This window comes from Panicum virgatum, chromosome 9K, assembly GCF_016808335.1.
Source record: "Panicum virgatum strain AP13 chromosome 9K, P.virgatum_v5, whole genome shotgun sequence".
NCBI lineage: Eukaryota > Viridiplantae > Streptophyta > Magnoliopsida > Poales > Poaceae > Panicum > Panicum virgatum.
In genome coordinates, this window is record NC_053144.1 from 40,203,869 (window position 1) to 40,218,704 (window position 14,836).

The 14,836-nt window shown below is 49.8% G+C and overlaps 1 protein-coding gene across 1 annotated transcript in view; it reads left to right on the forward strand.

The window, feature by feature from the left end:
• Positions 1-737: 737 nt before the first annotated feature.
• Positions 738-14,836, forward strand: part of LOC120651394 — a 43,521-nt gene continuing 29,422 nt past the window's right edge. The window contains exon 1 of the mRNA XM_039928865.1: positions 738-1,296. Within this exon, the coding sequence (XP_039784799.1) occupies positions 813-1,296 (484 nt within the window). The 5' untranslated portion in view covers positions 738-812. The remainder of the gene's footprint in view (positions 1,297-14,836) is intronic.

The following is a 14,836-nucleotide window of genomic DNA, read 5'->3' on the forward strand; positions in this document are numbered from 1 at the left end:
CCGCTTGGGGCCCTGCCGCTGACGCACCCTGGCTCGCGAACGTAGCACTGCACTCCATCGCCGCTAGCTACGAATCGCAATCACCGCCGCCGCGATGGAGTGCGCGGGCGTGGGAGCTCGTGGACTCCCGCTGCCTCTTGGGGCCCGCCGCTCCCCCGCCGCTCGAAACCCGCCGCGCTGCCATCGCCGCTCACTCGCCCCAATCGCCGCCTCGTCTCGGTAGGGAATGGGGAAAGGGAAACTGAATAGGGAGAGGAGGATAGGCCGCGGGTGGGTCCCACCGGGGGTGTGGTGGCCTGGTGGGCGCGGTTTGGGGGTGGGTTGGGCGCGGGTGCAGGCCGGGTAGGTTTGGGCCGGTGGGTTGGGGGCTGGGTGTAGAATGATATTCTACACCTAGGATGTAAAATAGTATATATATATATATATATATATATATATATATATATATATATATATATATTCAAACCCATAACGATGGCAAGAACTAATGCAGATTCTTATTATTAATAATTGAAACATATGACAGAGTGTAATGTCCATTTTCGAGATGTCTGGTGGACCACAGTAACATAAATCACGTGGAAAACATTGATGGTGTGGTAATTCTGCAGTTGTATCATGAGACCACAGCAGACAGCATCTGGGAGATGAAATGGCATGATTCTTTCTGTCTGCCACTCAGAAGAGGCTCTCTTAGTTGCTTCTGGTGTATAAATAGGCCTTGCAGAAGAGTTAGACACATCAAACCAAAGCCTCTCCTTTCTTCCACAGCATCTCAAGTCAAAACCTCAGATACTACTACAATACAAACAATGTCTTTCCATCTAAGATCAGTAAGCTTTCCCTCCAAGAGGTGCTCCAACGAGGCCGAAGTCCAAGATGAGCTGCAAAGCCTAGAGGCAAGCGTCTCTTGCCGCTCTGCAACCATCGAGGTGATGTGCGATGGTTTGAGGAGGCTTGGAGATGTCTACAGCCACATCGAGGAGATGATCCACTTGCCCAGCAGCCAAGTTTGCTCCATCCAGCAAAGGAAGGAGCTGGATGGGGAGCTGGAGAACTCACTCGAGCTAATTGATCTCTGCAATGCAATGCAAGAGAACTTTGCCGAGCTGAAGACCATCATCCAAGATCTGCTTGTGGTCTTCAGAAGGGGAGACGATGCAAGCGCTCAGGCCAAGATCCAGTCATACATCTGCTTGGTCAGGAAGGCAATGAAGCAATTCAAGAAGACCAGCAAGAAGACTACCTGCTACAAGGAGGGCAAGCTGGTCAGGCTTCTGACCAAGGCTAGATTGTGTAACACCACGGTATTGTATTTTGCTCCCCTCCCTGTGCGTGTCGCCGTGGCCAAGTTGGTCACGACGCCGCTCGCACGAGCTGCGCGTGACGCGCCGTCCCCGCTCATGCCGTGCTGTCCTGCCACGCGACGCATCGCGCGAAGCATCGGCCGCGCCCATCCCTCCATGCGCCGCTCCCTTCTTTTCCCTCTCTGCCGCCCCTGCTTCCGCATGCCTGCGCCCGAGCCGCGCCGGCCGAGCCTGCCGTCGCCGCCGCGCGTGCGTGTAACGAACATGGCACTATTCATGCTATTTTAAGTGATTTTGGTGATCATATGACAACGCAATCAATGAGACTAATAATTTTGTTAAGTAAATATTTATAGATCCCAGGGATGAAGTAAAAAGGCTTTACAAAGCAAAACACGAAGAAAGAACTCAAATAAACGCTGAATTGGACGAGTTCTGCAAAAACCAGTAGCACCGGAAGAACCGATGCCTAAGCATTGGTGCATCCGATGGTTGTCGGAAGATTTGACGCCCTGGTATTGGTGCAAGACTGAGCACCTCTAGAGATCAAGTGAAGAAAGAGTGAAGCACCGGTTGAACCGACGGTGTCAAAGTCAAGCATCGGTGCAATCACCATACTATTGTCCAGAGACGATGTCAAGAGTGGAGCAGCCAAGCCTTCAGCACCGGAAGAACCGATGCCACATCGGAGCAAGCGTCGGTGCAATAACATCAGCAAGAAGATAAGAGTGCAACGGCTATAGGAAGGTGAAGTGTCACCGGAAGTTCCGACGCCGTGGCATTGGTTCATCCGATGGTCCCTGAAGTGGCTGCAGAAGTGTCAGAGAAGCCAACGGCTAGTTCAGAGCGCAGTGTGACAGGAAGAACTAATGCCCTATGCACCGAATGTTCCGATGCCTACACAGAAAGCTGCTAACAGCTACAAACAGCTAGTTCGACTTGGAGGCCTATATATATGTGCTCCTCGGCCATTTGAAGATTGCTGGAATCCCAAAACATCACACACACATCCAAGAACACCTCCAAGCCATCCAAGAGCATAGAGATCAAATCATTAGTCTTTAGCACAAGCTTTGTGAGTATTAGTGCTAGGTTAGCTCTTGAGTGGGTGATCAAGCAAGGTTTAGATCCTTGTGCTGTGGTTCTAGAGTGAACCAACCTTGTATCTTGGTGTGCCGGCCTCCTTGGAGCATTGGTGGCTCGCCGACACATCAACGACCCTCCGGCTTGGTGTGGAGCGGCGTCGACAACATTTGCAGCGGGACGGAGACCCCTCCTTCGTGGGCAATCTCCTTTAGTGAAGATCGGGATCAAGGTGACCGTGATTGTGTTCACGGAAGAGACTTGATTGCCGGGGAGCGATACTCTTCGTGAGTGCTTCAACAACATGGACGTAGGGGCGCCTTTGTGGCAATCCGAACCATGGGATAAATCCTCGTGTCGAGAGTTTGCTTCCTCTCATCCCTCTCCTTAAGCTTCCGCATTTCATATTGCAACTTGTGTGCCTTTACTTTATTAGTGTAGTATCTTGCTAGGATTGGCTATAGGTTGCAAAACTCTTTTGGGATGAGAGTTTTACACTAAGGTGAACCGTGGTTGCTCATCTAGATAGCTTGATCTTGTTTAAGTTTTGTGCAAACTAGTTGGAGCCATATGTTAAGGTTTTAAGAGTGCCTAATTCATCCCCTCCCCCTCTTAGGCTACAACACCCGATCGCTTTCAATTGGTATCAGAGCCGGGACTCAATTCTCTCACAAAGAAAGCCAATTCCATTGTCAAATTTGTGTTTACCGGCTCTTTAGATCGGTAGGTTTCATGAAGTGTCCCCTCATGAGAGAAGACTTAAAAGTGATACAATATCAGTTCCAAGAGGCTGATAACACTTTTATTACATCAGATGGTACATCACCGTACAACTCTTCGCGGAAGTAGGCAGTGAAGCGCCACTATCGCGAGGATAACAACTAACACCCACACAATGATATTAACTACGAAGAGGGGGTCATCAGAGTCTTGCGCCATACGAAACTTCCTGCGGGTGACCCTATCCACAGGCCAACTAACACCCACACAATGATATTAGCTACGAAGAGGGGGTCACCAGAGTCTCGCGCCATACGGAACTTCCTGCGGGTGACCCTATCCACCAGCAAGGTTGGGTGCAGGACGGAACCTCTACTCAATGTCTTCGGGAACGAAGTTTGGATCTTCCTCTGTAAAAATTAAGAATGGGGTGAGTACAAACGTACTCAGCAAGTCCAACCACACCCACGGAGGGGGTATAAACAAAATATAATGCACATGGTAAATCAAGGATGAGGCTAGGGTTTTATTTGCGGAAAGCAAATTTTGATGCAGGGGTTCATTTAAAAGAAAGGATTTTCAAACAAGTTTTTTTGTACCGAGTAACACATAGTGTTGATCCACACAGGATCCAAGTTTTAAGTTGCTACTGGACTCCTCATCCGCTGTAGCACACGGCACAACTGCCAGACAATTTTCCCAAAACAACTCACGCCAACCCGTCCATTCCCAGAAGAAACCCTAGTTATGTGACCACACCGTAACTCGGCCAGTACCGTGAGCACGGCTATTCGAATAGATTTTAACTCTGCAGAGGTGTGCAACTGTACCCACAAGCGGGGGTACCACAGCTCGATCACCGTAGTGTCGGTGCAGATCCCAACAAAGCCATTACCCACCTTAGCTAGACTTGACTAGCCATCACGGGATCCACCAAGGGGTCATTGACCTATCACAGAGGTTGTAACCGAGGCTTAAGTCACACAGAGCTAATCCCTTCTCCTTGATCACCCGTTGCTCTCAGCTCTCCTGATGGCTATCAGATTACCTAATGGGGTTTATGCTAAGCCGTTGCCCATACAACGGTCGAGTGGTTTGCACGATAGTGGAGTTAGGTGAGATGACACACCAACTCGGTCCTTAATTGTGACAAGATGGATATCTCCCTTCCTTGCTCAACCACACAGGCACGAGCACACCATTTGGCAAATCACACAGAAGTGCCAACCATCCTGTCTAAACTTATCTTTCGAAAATTTCCCATTTTTCCCTTCCCACACACTCACACATTTTCTTTTTATAAAACAAGTTGTATCGTGTTTAAGGTCCTAAGCGTTCTAGCGGCGATTAACGTCCAAACACATTCATACATTAATCTAGGTTGTCAAAGAATGATTCTAACAAATCAAGGGGTGGCTATCCAACCATGTTTTCAGCAGGCAAAACATATGCAATTTTATAAAAATAGGCCAATAGGTTGTGTTTATAAAATCTAGGACAAAATATGCATCAAAGGGCGGAATTGAACTTGCCGTCTTCAAAGCCTTCCGGGAGGTCCTGATCGAAGTACTGTCTTTCGGGCTCGGGGTCGCAGAACTGGTCCTCGTTCGCTTGGTCGCAGTACTGCTCGTCAACGGGTTCTCCCTTGTTCACACCGTGATCTACAACGCATACACACAATCAAGAAAAAGAAATAAAAGTTTTATCGCTGAGCTCGATTCGGAAACAATTAAGATATGGAAATAGAAGTAATATTTTTGGGCGGTTTCCTAATGGCATGGTCAAAACTATGCTAGGATTGGTGTGGTAAAATTTTAGGTTGATCGGAGGTGGTTTGGCGCATAAAATGATAGGTTATATAAAGGTTTAGGGGTTAAATAAGGAGTCAGGGACCTGTTTGTAATTATTTCTGCGAAGACAGGGGCTTGATTGGTATTTTAGAAAATAACCGGGTTATTCTGAAAAGGTCAGGGGTTTATTTAGAATTAAGTTTATATGGTGGAAGGGTTTGTTTTGAAATATAATAAAGGAGGGGCTTTCTTTTGCAAAAAGACTAAAGAGCGGGAGGGTTCTTAAATAAAAAGGAAACATGCCAGGGGGCTTTGGGCATATTTGCCCTCCTCTCTTTCCTCCCGACCGAAGAACAGGGGAGGGAGGGGCGGCTCGCCGGCGGCGTCCTGGGCCGGCGGCTCGGGGCGCGAGGGCGGCTCTGGAGTGACGGAAAAGAGAGAGGGAGGAGAGAGGACCCAATCCCCGGCCGTGGCTCGATCGGAGGTGGCTCGTGGGAGCTTGGCCACGACGGCCGGCGGGCAATGGCCGGCGGCGACTGTGGTGGCGCCTCTGCGAGGTTCGGCGGTGGTCAGGGAGTGGGGCAAAAGCACGAGGGGACTCTGGGGGCTCGATTCCCCCGCTCACCTTGGGTTGGGATGGAGCGAGGGGACGACGCGATGGTAGCCTGCGGCGGGGGGCTCTGGAGCTCGGCGTGGCGGCGCTGCGGAGCTAGGAAGGAGGGCGTGTGGTGGTGGCCGGGTTTGTGAGGCTCGAGGGTGCGGCGGAGGGCCAATTTAAAGGCGAGGAAAGGCGGTGGAGCAGTTGCAGCGTTGGTGGCAATCGGCGAGCGGTGCGGGGCGCCTTCAGTGACGTTTGGTGTCGCGACGCGGCGGCGGCCCAGGTCGCGACACCAAACGCCATTGAAGGCGCCCCGCACCGCTCGCCGGCCGCCACCAACGCGGCTACCGCTCGCGCAGGCACGTGGAGGGGCCGGGGTGCTGTGCTTATCGCCGAGCGGGTTCAAGCAGCGAGGCGGCGGCGTAGTGTGCGCGTGTGCTTACGCAGGGCACAGGAGCGGCCGGCGGTGAGGGCAGGCACATGAAGGTGGTGGTGGTGCTCCGGTCGACGGGCAGCACGGCGAGCGGCGTGGCCGCGTGGAATGCGTGCTGCGCTCGGCTTGTGCTCGAGCGGTGCGCGGCCAGGCAGCCGTGGTGTGGCGCGGGCGTCTCGGCGGGCGCGGCTCGGTGTGTGCGCGCGCGTGCACATGGCCCAGGGGGGTGCTTGGTGCGGCGGGGTGCACGGGCCAAGGGGGTGTGCGCAGGGGTGAGCGGGAGGCGGCCGTGCGAGCGGGGAAGGCGGTGATCGGGCCGGGCGCGCTCGCAGGGGAGGCGGGGCACGTGCGGCGTGTGCGGCTAGGGCGCAGAGAAGGAAAGAGGAGAAGGAGGGAGAAAAGAAAAGGGAAAAAGGAAAAAAAGAAAAGGGGAGGGGAAAATAAAAAGAGGGAGAGAGAGAGAAAAAAAGAGAGATCGCCCGGTGGATCTCGCGGCGGTGACCGCGGCCGGATGCGCACGTGCGCCGTTCGGGCGTGATGCGGCGGTCGGCAGTACGCAACGCACGGAATAGGAAAAAGAAAGAGACGAGACTGTGATTGATTTGGATGTTAGGGCAGAGATCTGATGGGACAGGTTTCGGGGAAAAAGGGCTCAGGGGTTTAGGAAGGTTTGAGCTCAACGATGAAAAATTTTGAAGATTATTTTCCACGCATGGTTTATTTGGTAGATTTTTGGGATGTTACAACCCTACCCAACTTAAAATGTATCTCGTCCTCGAGATTCGGCTGGCTTCTAAACAGATGGGGAAATTCCTTCTTTAGGGCATCTTCACGCTCCCATGTGGCCTCTTCTATTCTGTGTCTGCTCCTCTGAACTCTACAAGTCCGTACTTCGGAGTTTCTTGTCCTCCTAGTGACAGTGTCCAGGATCTTGACCGGTATTTCTTGGTATCGCAGGTCTGGTTGCAGATCTATCGCTTCTACTGGCACGTGTTCTGCCTCGGGTACCCTCAAACACCTTCTTAATTGCGAGACATGAAACACTGGGTGTATATCCGATATTTCTTCTGGTAGCTCCAGACGGTATGCTACGGCTCCGACCTTCTTCAGGACTCGGTATGGTCCAATGTACCGAGAGGGCAACTTTCCTTGTACCTGAAACCTTCGGGTTCCTCGAATGGGTGAAACCTTGAGATAAACGAAATCTCCTGGGTTGAAACTTATTTCCCGTATTTTCTTGTCTGCGTAACTCTTTTGCCTTGATTGGGCTGCTTTCAGCTTTTCTCTAATCTCGGCAACTCTTTCTTCCGCTTCCTTTATGAGTGCGGGTCCGACTAGGGCACGTTCTCCAACTTCTGACCACATCAGAGGAGTTCAGCATTTTCTCCCATAGAGAGCTTCGAACGGTGACATGCCCAAACTTGCTTGATAACCGTTGTTGTATGAAAATTCTGCATAAGATAAACTCTGCTCCCAATCTTTGCCATAGGTAAGGACACATGCTCTCAACATACCCTCCATTATCTGATTCACCCTTTCTGTCTGGCCATCCGTTTGCGGGTGATAAGCGGAGCTGAAATCCAATTTGGTGCCCATGGCTTTATGCAAACTTTTCCAAAACCTAGAGGTCAATTGGGTCTCTCTATCTGAAACAATTCTGCTAGGCACACCATGCAACTTTACTATGTTCTCCACATACAGCTTAGCTAGCTTTTCTCCACCATAGTTGGTCCGTACGTGTATGAAATGAGCCGCTTTAGTGAGTCGGTCCACTATTACCCATATGGAGTCGTGTCCTTTCTGTGTTTTGGGCAAACCCACTACAAAGTCCATTCCTATCTCATCCCATTTCCAAACCGGAATGGGTAGGGGTTGCAACAATCCTGCTGGCTTCTGATGTTCGACCTTGATCCTCTGACACGTATCACAGTGGGCGACAAATCGTGCAATATCCGCCTTCATTCCATTCCACCAGTATTTTTGTCTTAAATCCAGATACATTTTGGTGGACCCTGGGTGAATGGAATATGCTGAGTTATGAGCCTCGTCCATGATCACTTGCCGGAAGCCCCCTTCTTTGGGTACACAAATTCTATCCTTATACCACAAGGTTCCCTTATCATCTACTCGAAAATCCGGTGCTTTGTTTTCTCCAGTATGTTTGCGGATCTTCATTAAATCCTTATCTGAACCTTGGTCCTTTCTGATTCTGTCCTCTAGTGTGGATTGGACGTTCAGCACGTGGCTGAAGCCTCGAGGGACAATGTGCACATTCAATCGTGCCATTTCCTCTCGCAGATGATCATACTTGGGTCCATAGGATTTCTGGCTTAAGGCATCGGCTACTACGTTCGCTTTTCCGGGGTGGTAATGGATTTCCAAATTATAATCCTTAACCAATTCCAACCATCTTCTTTACCTAATGTTCAAATCCGGCTGGGTGAAGATATACTTCAAACTCTTATGGTCGGTGTAAATCTCACACTTATTTCCAATCAAATAATGTCTCCAAATCTTAAGGGCATGTACTACGGTTGCAAATTCCAAATCATGGGTTGAATAATTCTGTTCATGAGGCCTGAGTTGGCGGGAAGCGTATGCAACAGCTTTCCCATCTTGCATCAGTACACACCCTAATCCTTGTCGGGACACATCACAATAAATGACAAAATCCCGATGAATGTCCGGTAGGGTCAGTACTGGAGCGGTTGTCAACCTTTGCTTTAATTCCTGAAAACTCTTTTCGCAGGATTCTGTCCAGACAAACTTCTTTTCCTTCTTAAGTAGTTCTGTCATGGGCCGGGCTATCTTGGAGAATCCCTTGATAAATCTTCGATAATACCCAGCTAATCCAAGAAAGCTTCTGATTTCACTAACATTAGTTGGTTGCTGCCAATTGGAAATCGCTTGAACTTTCTCAGGGTCGACTGCTGCTCCTTCTGCGGTCAGAATATGTCCAAGAAAAGCCACTTTCTCTAGCCAAAATTCACACTTGCTGAATTTTGCATAGAGTTTGTTTGCTCTCAACTTTTCCAAAACTACCCTCAGATGTTGCTCATGTTCCTGGACACTCTTCGAGTAAATAAGTATGTCGTCGATAAAGACTACGACAAACTTATTTAACTCGTCCATAAACACCTTGTTCATGAGGTTCATGAAATAAGCAGGTGCATTGGTGAGTCCAAAAGACATCACCGTGAATTCAAACAGCCCGTAACGGGTGACATAAGCTGTCTTTGGAATGTCACTTTCCCTAATCTTGAGCTGAAATATCCTGACCTCAGATCAATTTTGGAGAAGTACTTGGCTCCTTTTAGCTGATCAAAAAGGTCATCAATCCTGGGGAGGGGGTACTTATTCTTGATGTAACTTCGTTCAGCACCCGGTAATCTATACACAACCTCATACTCCCGTCCTTCTTCTTGACAAATAGGACTGGGGCTCCCTAAGGAGACGAGATTGGCCAGATGAAGCCAATTCGTTGTAATTCTTCCAGTTGCTTCTTTAGTTCTGCCAATTCAGAAGCTGCCATCCTATAGGGTCTCTTGGCTATAGGAGAGGTTCCCGGGACAAGGTCGATGACAAACTCTATATCCCTATCTGGTGGCATTCCGGGAAGTTCTTCAGGGAAAACATCTGGATATTCGTTTACTACCGGGACTTCCTCCAAGGACTTGGCTTGCATGCTAAACACCATCGGGTCTAATCCACTTCCCCGAGTATGGCAGGTCACTCGTACGCCTTCTGGGTTCGTTAGGTGTACCACCTTGTCAGTACAACCTATGAGACCATTGTGTCGGCTTAACCAGTCCATTCCAAGGATCACGTCTATTCCCATAGACTTAAGTACTACTAGATCTGCTAGAAATTCTATCCCACTTAAATTGATCCTTACCCGTAGACAACCTAGTTGGCACTTGATGTCACCTCCAGGCGTCCGGGTTAATAGTGGTGTTTTTAGTAGTACTGTAGGTATATTGTGCTTTTCCACAAAACTCGAGGATATGAACGAGTGTGATGCTCTAGAATCAAATAGTACTATTGCAAGAGCTGAGCTGACTAGGTACTCACCGAGCACTACGCCTTGAGCTCCTTGAGCCTCCTGCGCGTTGATGTGGTTGACACGGGCTCGTCCAATTGACTGCTGGGGCTGCCTCATCTGCTGACTGTTGTTGTTGGTGTTGTTGCGGATGGACACTCGGTTGGCACCTGACAGAACTGGCCTTGGTCCATTCACCGTGTTGGAGAAGGCTGATGTAGCAGGCTTGTTCTTGGCATATGGGCAGTTGACAATGAAATGCCCTGTCTCTCGGCAGTTGAAACAGACCCTAGCATTACTGTTGTTGGTGGTGACCTGGTTTGCATTGCTCTGCGGGGCCTTCATGGTGTTCTGGCTCCTAAACTGTGTGTTAGGGGCCTGTGGCCCTGTCACCTAGGACTGAGTCCTATACTGCATTGGGGCCTGATATCTTGGTGCCATATAGCTGGAATTCCTTGGTTTCTGAAAGCGGTCATGCTGGCGGGCCTTGCTTTCCAGGAACTTACGCTTGTTATCCTTCCTTTCTTCCGCTTTGGCCCTTTCTGTGAGAATGGCCTTGTTTATTAGAGTGTTGAAGTCCTTGTAGATCTGAGGGGTAAGCAGGGTCCAGAGTTCTAGGTTCAATCCCTTCTTGAACATGTCCTGCTTCTTTTCATCATCGTCCACTTCCTCTGGTGCATATCGGGCCAGTTCCATGAACTGATGGGTGTACTCTTCCACCGACATGCTTCCTTGCTGCAGTGCGCGGAACTCATCCGCCTTGCGCTTCATGGTGGCTGAGGGGATATGATAGCGGTGGAACTCCTTCATGAATTCCTTCCATGTGATGGTGGAAGCATCTTCGGCAGCGGTGCAGTAATTCGCCCACCAGGCTAAGGCAGTCCCGGTGAGTTGGTGGGCTGCCAGGAGAACCTTGTCTCGATCTTGGCATTCAAACGGCTCGAGCTTCCTCTGAATTACACGTAGCCAGTCATCTGCATCCATGGGGTTGCTGGATCCGGCAAAGGTGAGTGGCTTGGTCCTCAGAAAAGCTGTCAGCTTGTCATTCATGGTCTGCTCTCGTGGCCGTTTGTTGATGAGAGCATTGGCCAGTGTTTCCAGTATGAGGGTCTGGTTGTGTATTATCTGTGCCATGTCCCCCAGGGGTGGTGGTGGTGGCAGTGGCACTTCTCCTTGATTTTCTCCTCTATTCTGGCTCACTTCCTGTTCTTCCTGAGGAGGGTTCTGTCCATTAGGTTGTACTCCTGCATCAGTGGCTGCAGGGGTCCGGTTGCGGGAGGCCCTCGTACCGCTTCGGGAAGCCATCTGCAGATTGGGTAGAGTCTTTGTGAGGTTGGGTTTAAGATTACGTGTTGTTTAAGTTGTTTAATTCATATTTTTTTGAAAAGGTAGAATCTTTCTTCCGCCGAAAAGCACGCAAACTAATCAACAAGCACACAATCATAGCAAACAAGCACAAACAACTCTATTACTGCAAGGGAGGGTACATCACGGGGACAAGACTAAGACGCGTACTACACGTCCGGGTACAGGATCACACTTAAGGGTACAACTTAAACCAGAGGGGCTGGGAGGGTACAACACTAGGGTGGCGTCGGGCATTCTACTCATGGGGCGAGCCTTCTTCCGGGGCGGAGTGTGCGAGTAGTCCTTGCTCGCCGTCCTCTAGGTTTCCATTTTCCAAGGGTTGCGTAGCAGCTTCTCTTTCAACGGCGGCAGTAGACCTTTCAGGGTTCTCGGGTGGGGCTTGTGGGGTTCTCAAGAGTGGTCCCCATCCTATGACAGGCGTCCCGAGTAGAATATGGTCGTCCCCAATTGCTGGGACTGGCGTTCCGCTTCTGGTCCATTCTTGCATACGCCGGTCTCGGGCTTGCCTGAGGCTCTCCTGAGCAACCGCTTCACTGTTGACCACGGCTGCGGCTCTTGCCTCGGCTTGGGCTGCCCGGATCTATTGCAGTCTTACCGCGAGCTTTGCTTGCTCGGCTCGATGGGTCTGCTCTCTCAGAATGTTGGCTTGCTCATCAAAGAGCTGATCCAAAGAGGCTAGGTAGGTAACCACTTGGTACAGGGGGTCTTCTTCATGGCGGCGCCGTTCTAGACTTGGATCAAAGAGCTGATCCAAAGAGGCTAGGTAGGTAACCACTTGGATCCAAAGAGGCTAGGTTGGTAACCACTTGGTACAGAGCTGATCCAAACCGGGGTTCTGATGGCCGGCGGGAAGAACCTCATTGGTGTGGGGGCGAGGTGTCTTTCAAAAATCCGGCATAGATAACGGAGCGCCTTCCTGACAGCCAAGGGATAGGTGTCCTGGTGCCTAAACCCTGTGGCGGTCACTCGCCATGGCTGGATGTCGGGGTAGCGGTCACTTCTGGCGACGACCAGGATCACCCTGCAGTGGAGGGTACCGTGGTGCTCGTACTCTCTGCTGTAGTACCTTGGTCGTTCCGTAACGCCAAGGCTTTCCAAGGCATTGATCAAGAGGCTGGGGAAACCGGGTGCAGCTTGGCAATTGCCCTGGGTCCATCCTTCCTCAGCCATCTGAAAACAAAGATTAGGTGAATATGTTTTGCATAAAAACGGTCTGTGAGGTTAAACAGGGTTGGACCTAATGGGAAAGGCTTGGAAAAGGGGGCTCGCTCCTAGGGGTTACGTCCTACGGCCAACCTGCGGCTCTGATACCACCTGAAGCATCCCCTCATGAGAGAAGACTTAAAAGTGATACAATATTAGTCCTAGGAGGCTGATAACACTTTTATTGCATCAGATGGTACATCACCGTACAACTCTACGCGGAAGTGGGCAGTGAAGCGCCACTATCGCGAGGATAACAACTAACACCCACACAACGATATTAACTACGAAGAGGGGGTCATCAGAGTCTTGCGCCATACAGAACTTCCTGCGGGTGACCCTATCCACAGGCAAGGTTGGGTGCAGGACGGAACCTCTACTCAATGTCTTCGGGAACGAAGTCTGGATCTTCCTCTGTAAAAATTAAGAATGAGGTGAGTACAAACGTACTCAGCAAGTCCAACCACACCCACGGAGGGGGTATAAACAGAATATAATGCACATGGTAAATCAAGGATGAGACTAGGGTTTTATTTGCGGAAAGCAAATTTTGATGCAGGGGTTCATTTAAAAGAAAGGATTTTCAAACAAGTTTTTTTGTACCGAGTAACACATAGTGTTGATCCACACAGGATCCAAGTTTTAAGTTGCTACTGGACTCCTCATCCGCTGTAGCACACGGCACAACTGCCAGACAATTTTCCCAAAACAACTCACGCCAACCCGTCCATTCCCAGAAGAAACCCTAGTTATGTGACCACACCGTAACTCGGCCAGTACCGTGAGCACGGCTATTCGAATAGATTTTAACTCTGCAGAGGTGTGCAACTTTACCCACAAGCGGGGTACCACAGCTCGATCACCGTAGTGTCGGTGCAGATCCCAACAAAGCCATTACCCACCTTAGCTAGACTTGACTAGCCATCACGGGATCCACCAAGGGGTCATTGACCTATCACAGAGGTTGTAACCGAGGCTTAAGTCACACAGAGCTAATCCCTTCTCCTTGATCACCCGTTGCTCTCAGCTCTCCTGATGGCTATCAGATTACCTAATAGGGTTTATGCTAAGCCGTTGCCCATACAACGGTCGAGTGGTTTGCACGATAGTGGAGTTAGGTGAGATGACACACCAACTCGGTCCTTAATTGTGACAAGATGGATATCTCCCTTCCTTGCTCAACCACACAGGCACGAGCAAACCATTTGGCAAATCACACAGAAGTGCCATCCATCCTGTCTAAACTTATCTTTCGAAAATTTCCCATTTTTCCCTTCCCACACACTCACACATTTTCTTTTTATAAAACAAGTTGTATCGTGTTTAAGGTCCTAAGCGTTCTAGCGGCGATTAACGTCCAAACACATTCATACATTAATCTAGGTGGTCAAAGAATGATTCTAACAAATCAAGGGGTGGCTATCCAACCATGTTTTCAGCAGGCAAAGCATATGCAATTTTATAAAAATAGGCCAATAGGTTGTGTTTATAAAATCTAGGACAAAATATGCATCAAAGGGCGGAATTGAACTTGCCGTCTTCAAAGCCTTCCGGGAGGTCCTGATCGAAGTACTGTCCTTCGGGCTCGGGGTCGCAGAACTGGTCCATGTTCGCTTGCTCGCAGTACTACTCATCAACGGGTTCTCCCTTGTTCACACCGTGATCTACGACGCATACACACAATCAAGAAAAAGAAATAAAAGTTTTATCGCTGAGCTCGATTCGAAAACAATTAAGATATGGAAATAGAAGTAATATTTTTGGGCAGTTTCCTAATGGCATGGTCAAATCTGTGCTAGGATTGGTGTGGTAAAATTTTAGGTTGATCGGAGGTGGTTTGGCGCATAAAATGATAGGTTATATAAATGTTTAGGGGTTAAATAAGGAGTCAGGGACCTGTTTGTAATTATTTCTACGAAGACAGGGGCTTGATTGGTGTTTTAGAAAATAACCGGGTTATTCTGAAAAGGTCAGGGGTTTATTTTGAATTAAGTTTATATGGTGGAAGGATTTGTTTTGAAATATAATAAAGGAGGGGCTTTCTTTTGCAAAAAGACTAAAGAGCGGGAGGGTTCTTAAATAAAAAGGAAACAGGCCAGGGGGCTTTGGGCATATTTGCCCTCCTCTCCTTCCTCCCGACCGAAGAACAGGGGAGGGACGGGCGGCTCACCGGCGGCGTCCTGGGTCGGCGGCTCGAGGCGCGAGGGCGGTTCTGGAATGAGGGAATAGAGAGAGGGAGGAGAGAGGATCCAATCCCGGCCGTGGCTCGGTCGGAGGTGGCTCGTGGGAGCTTGG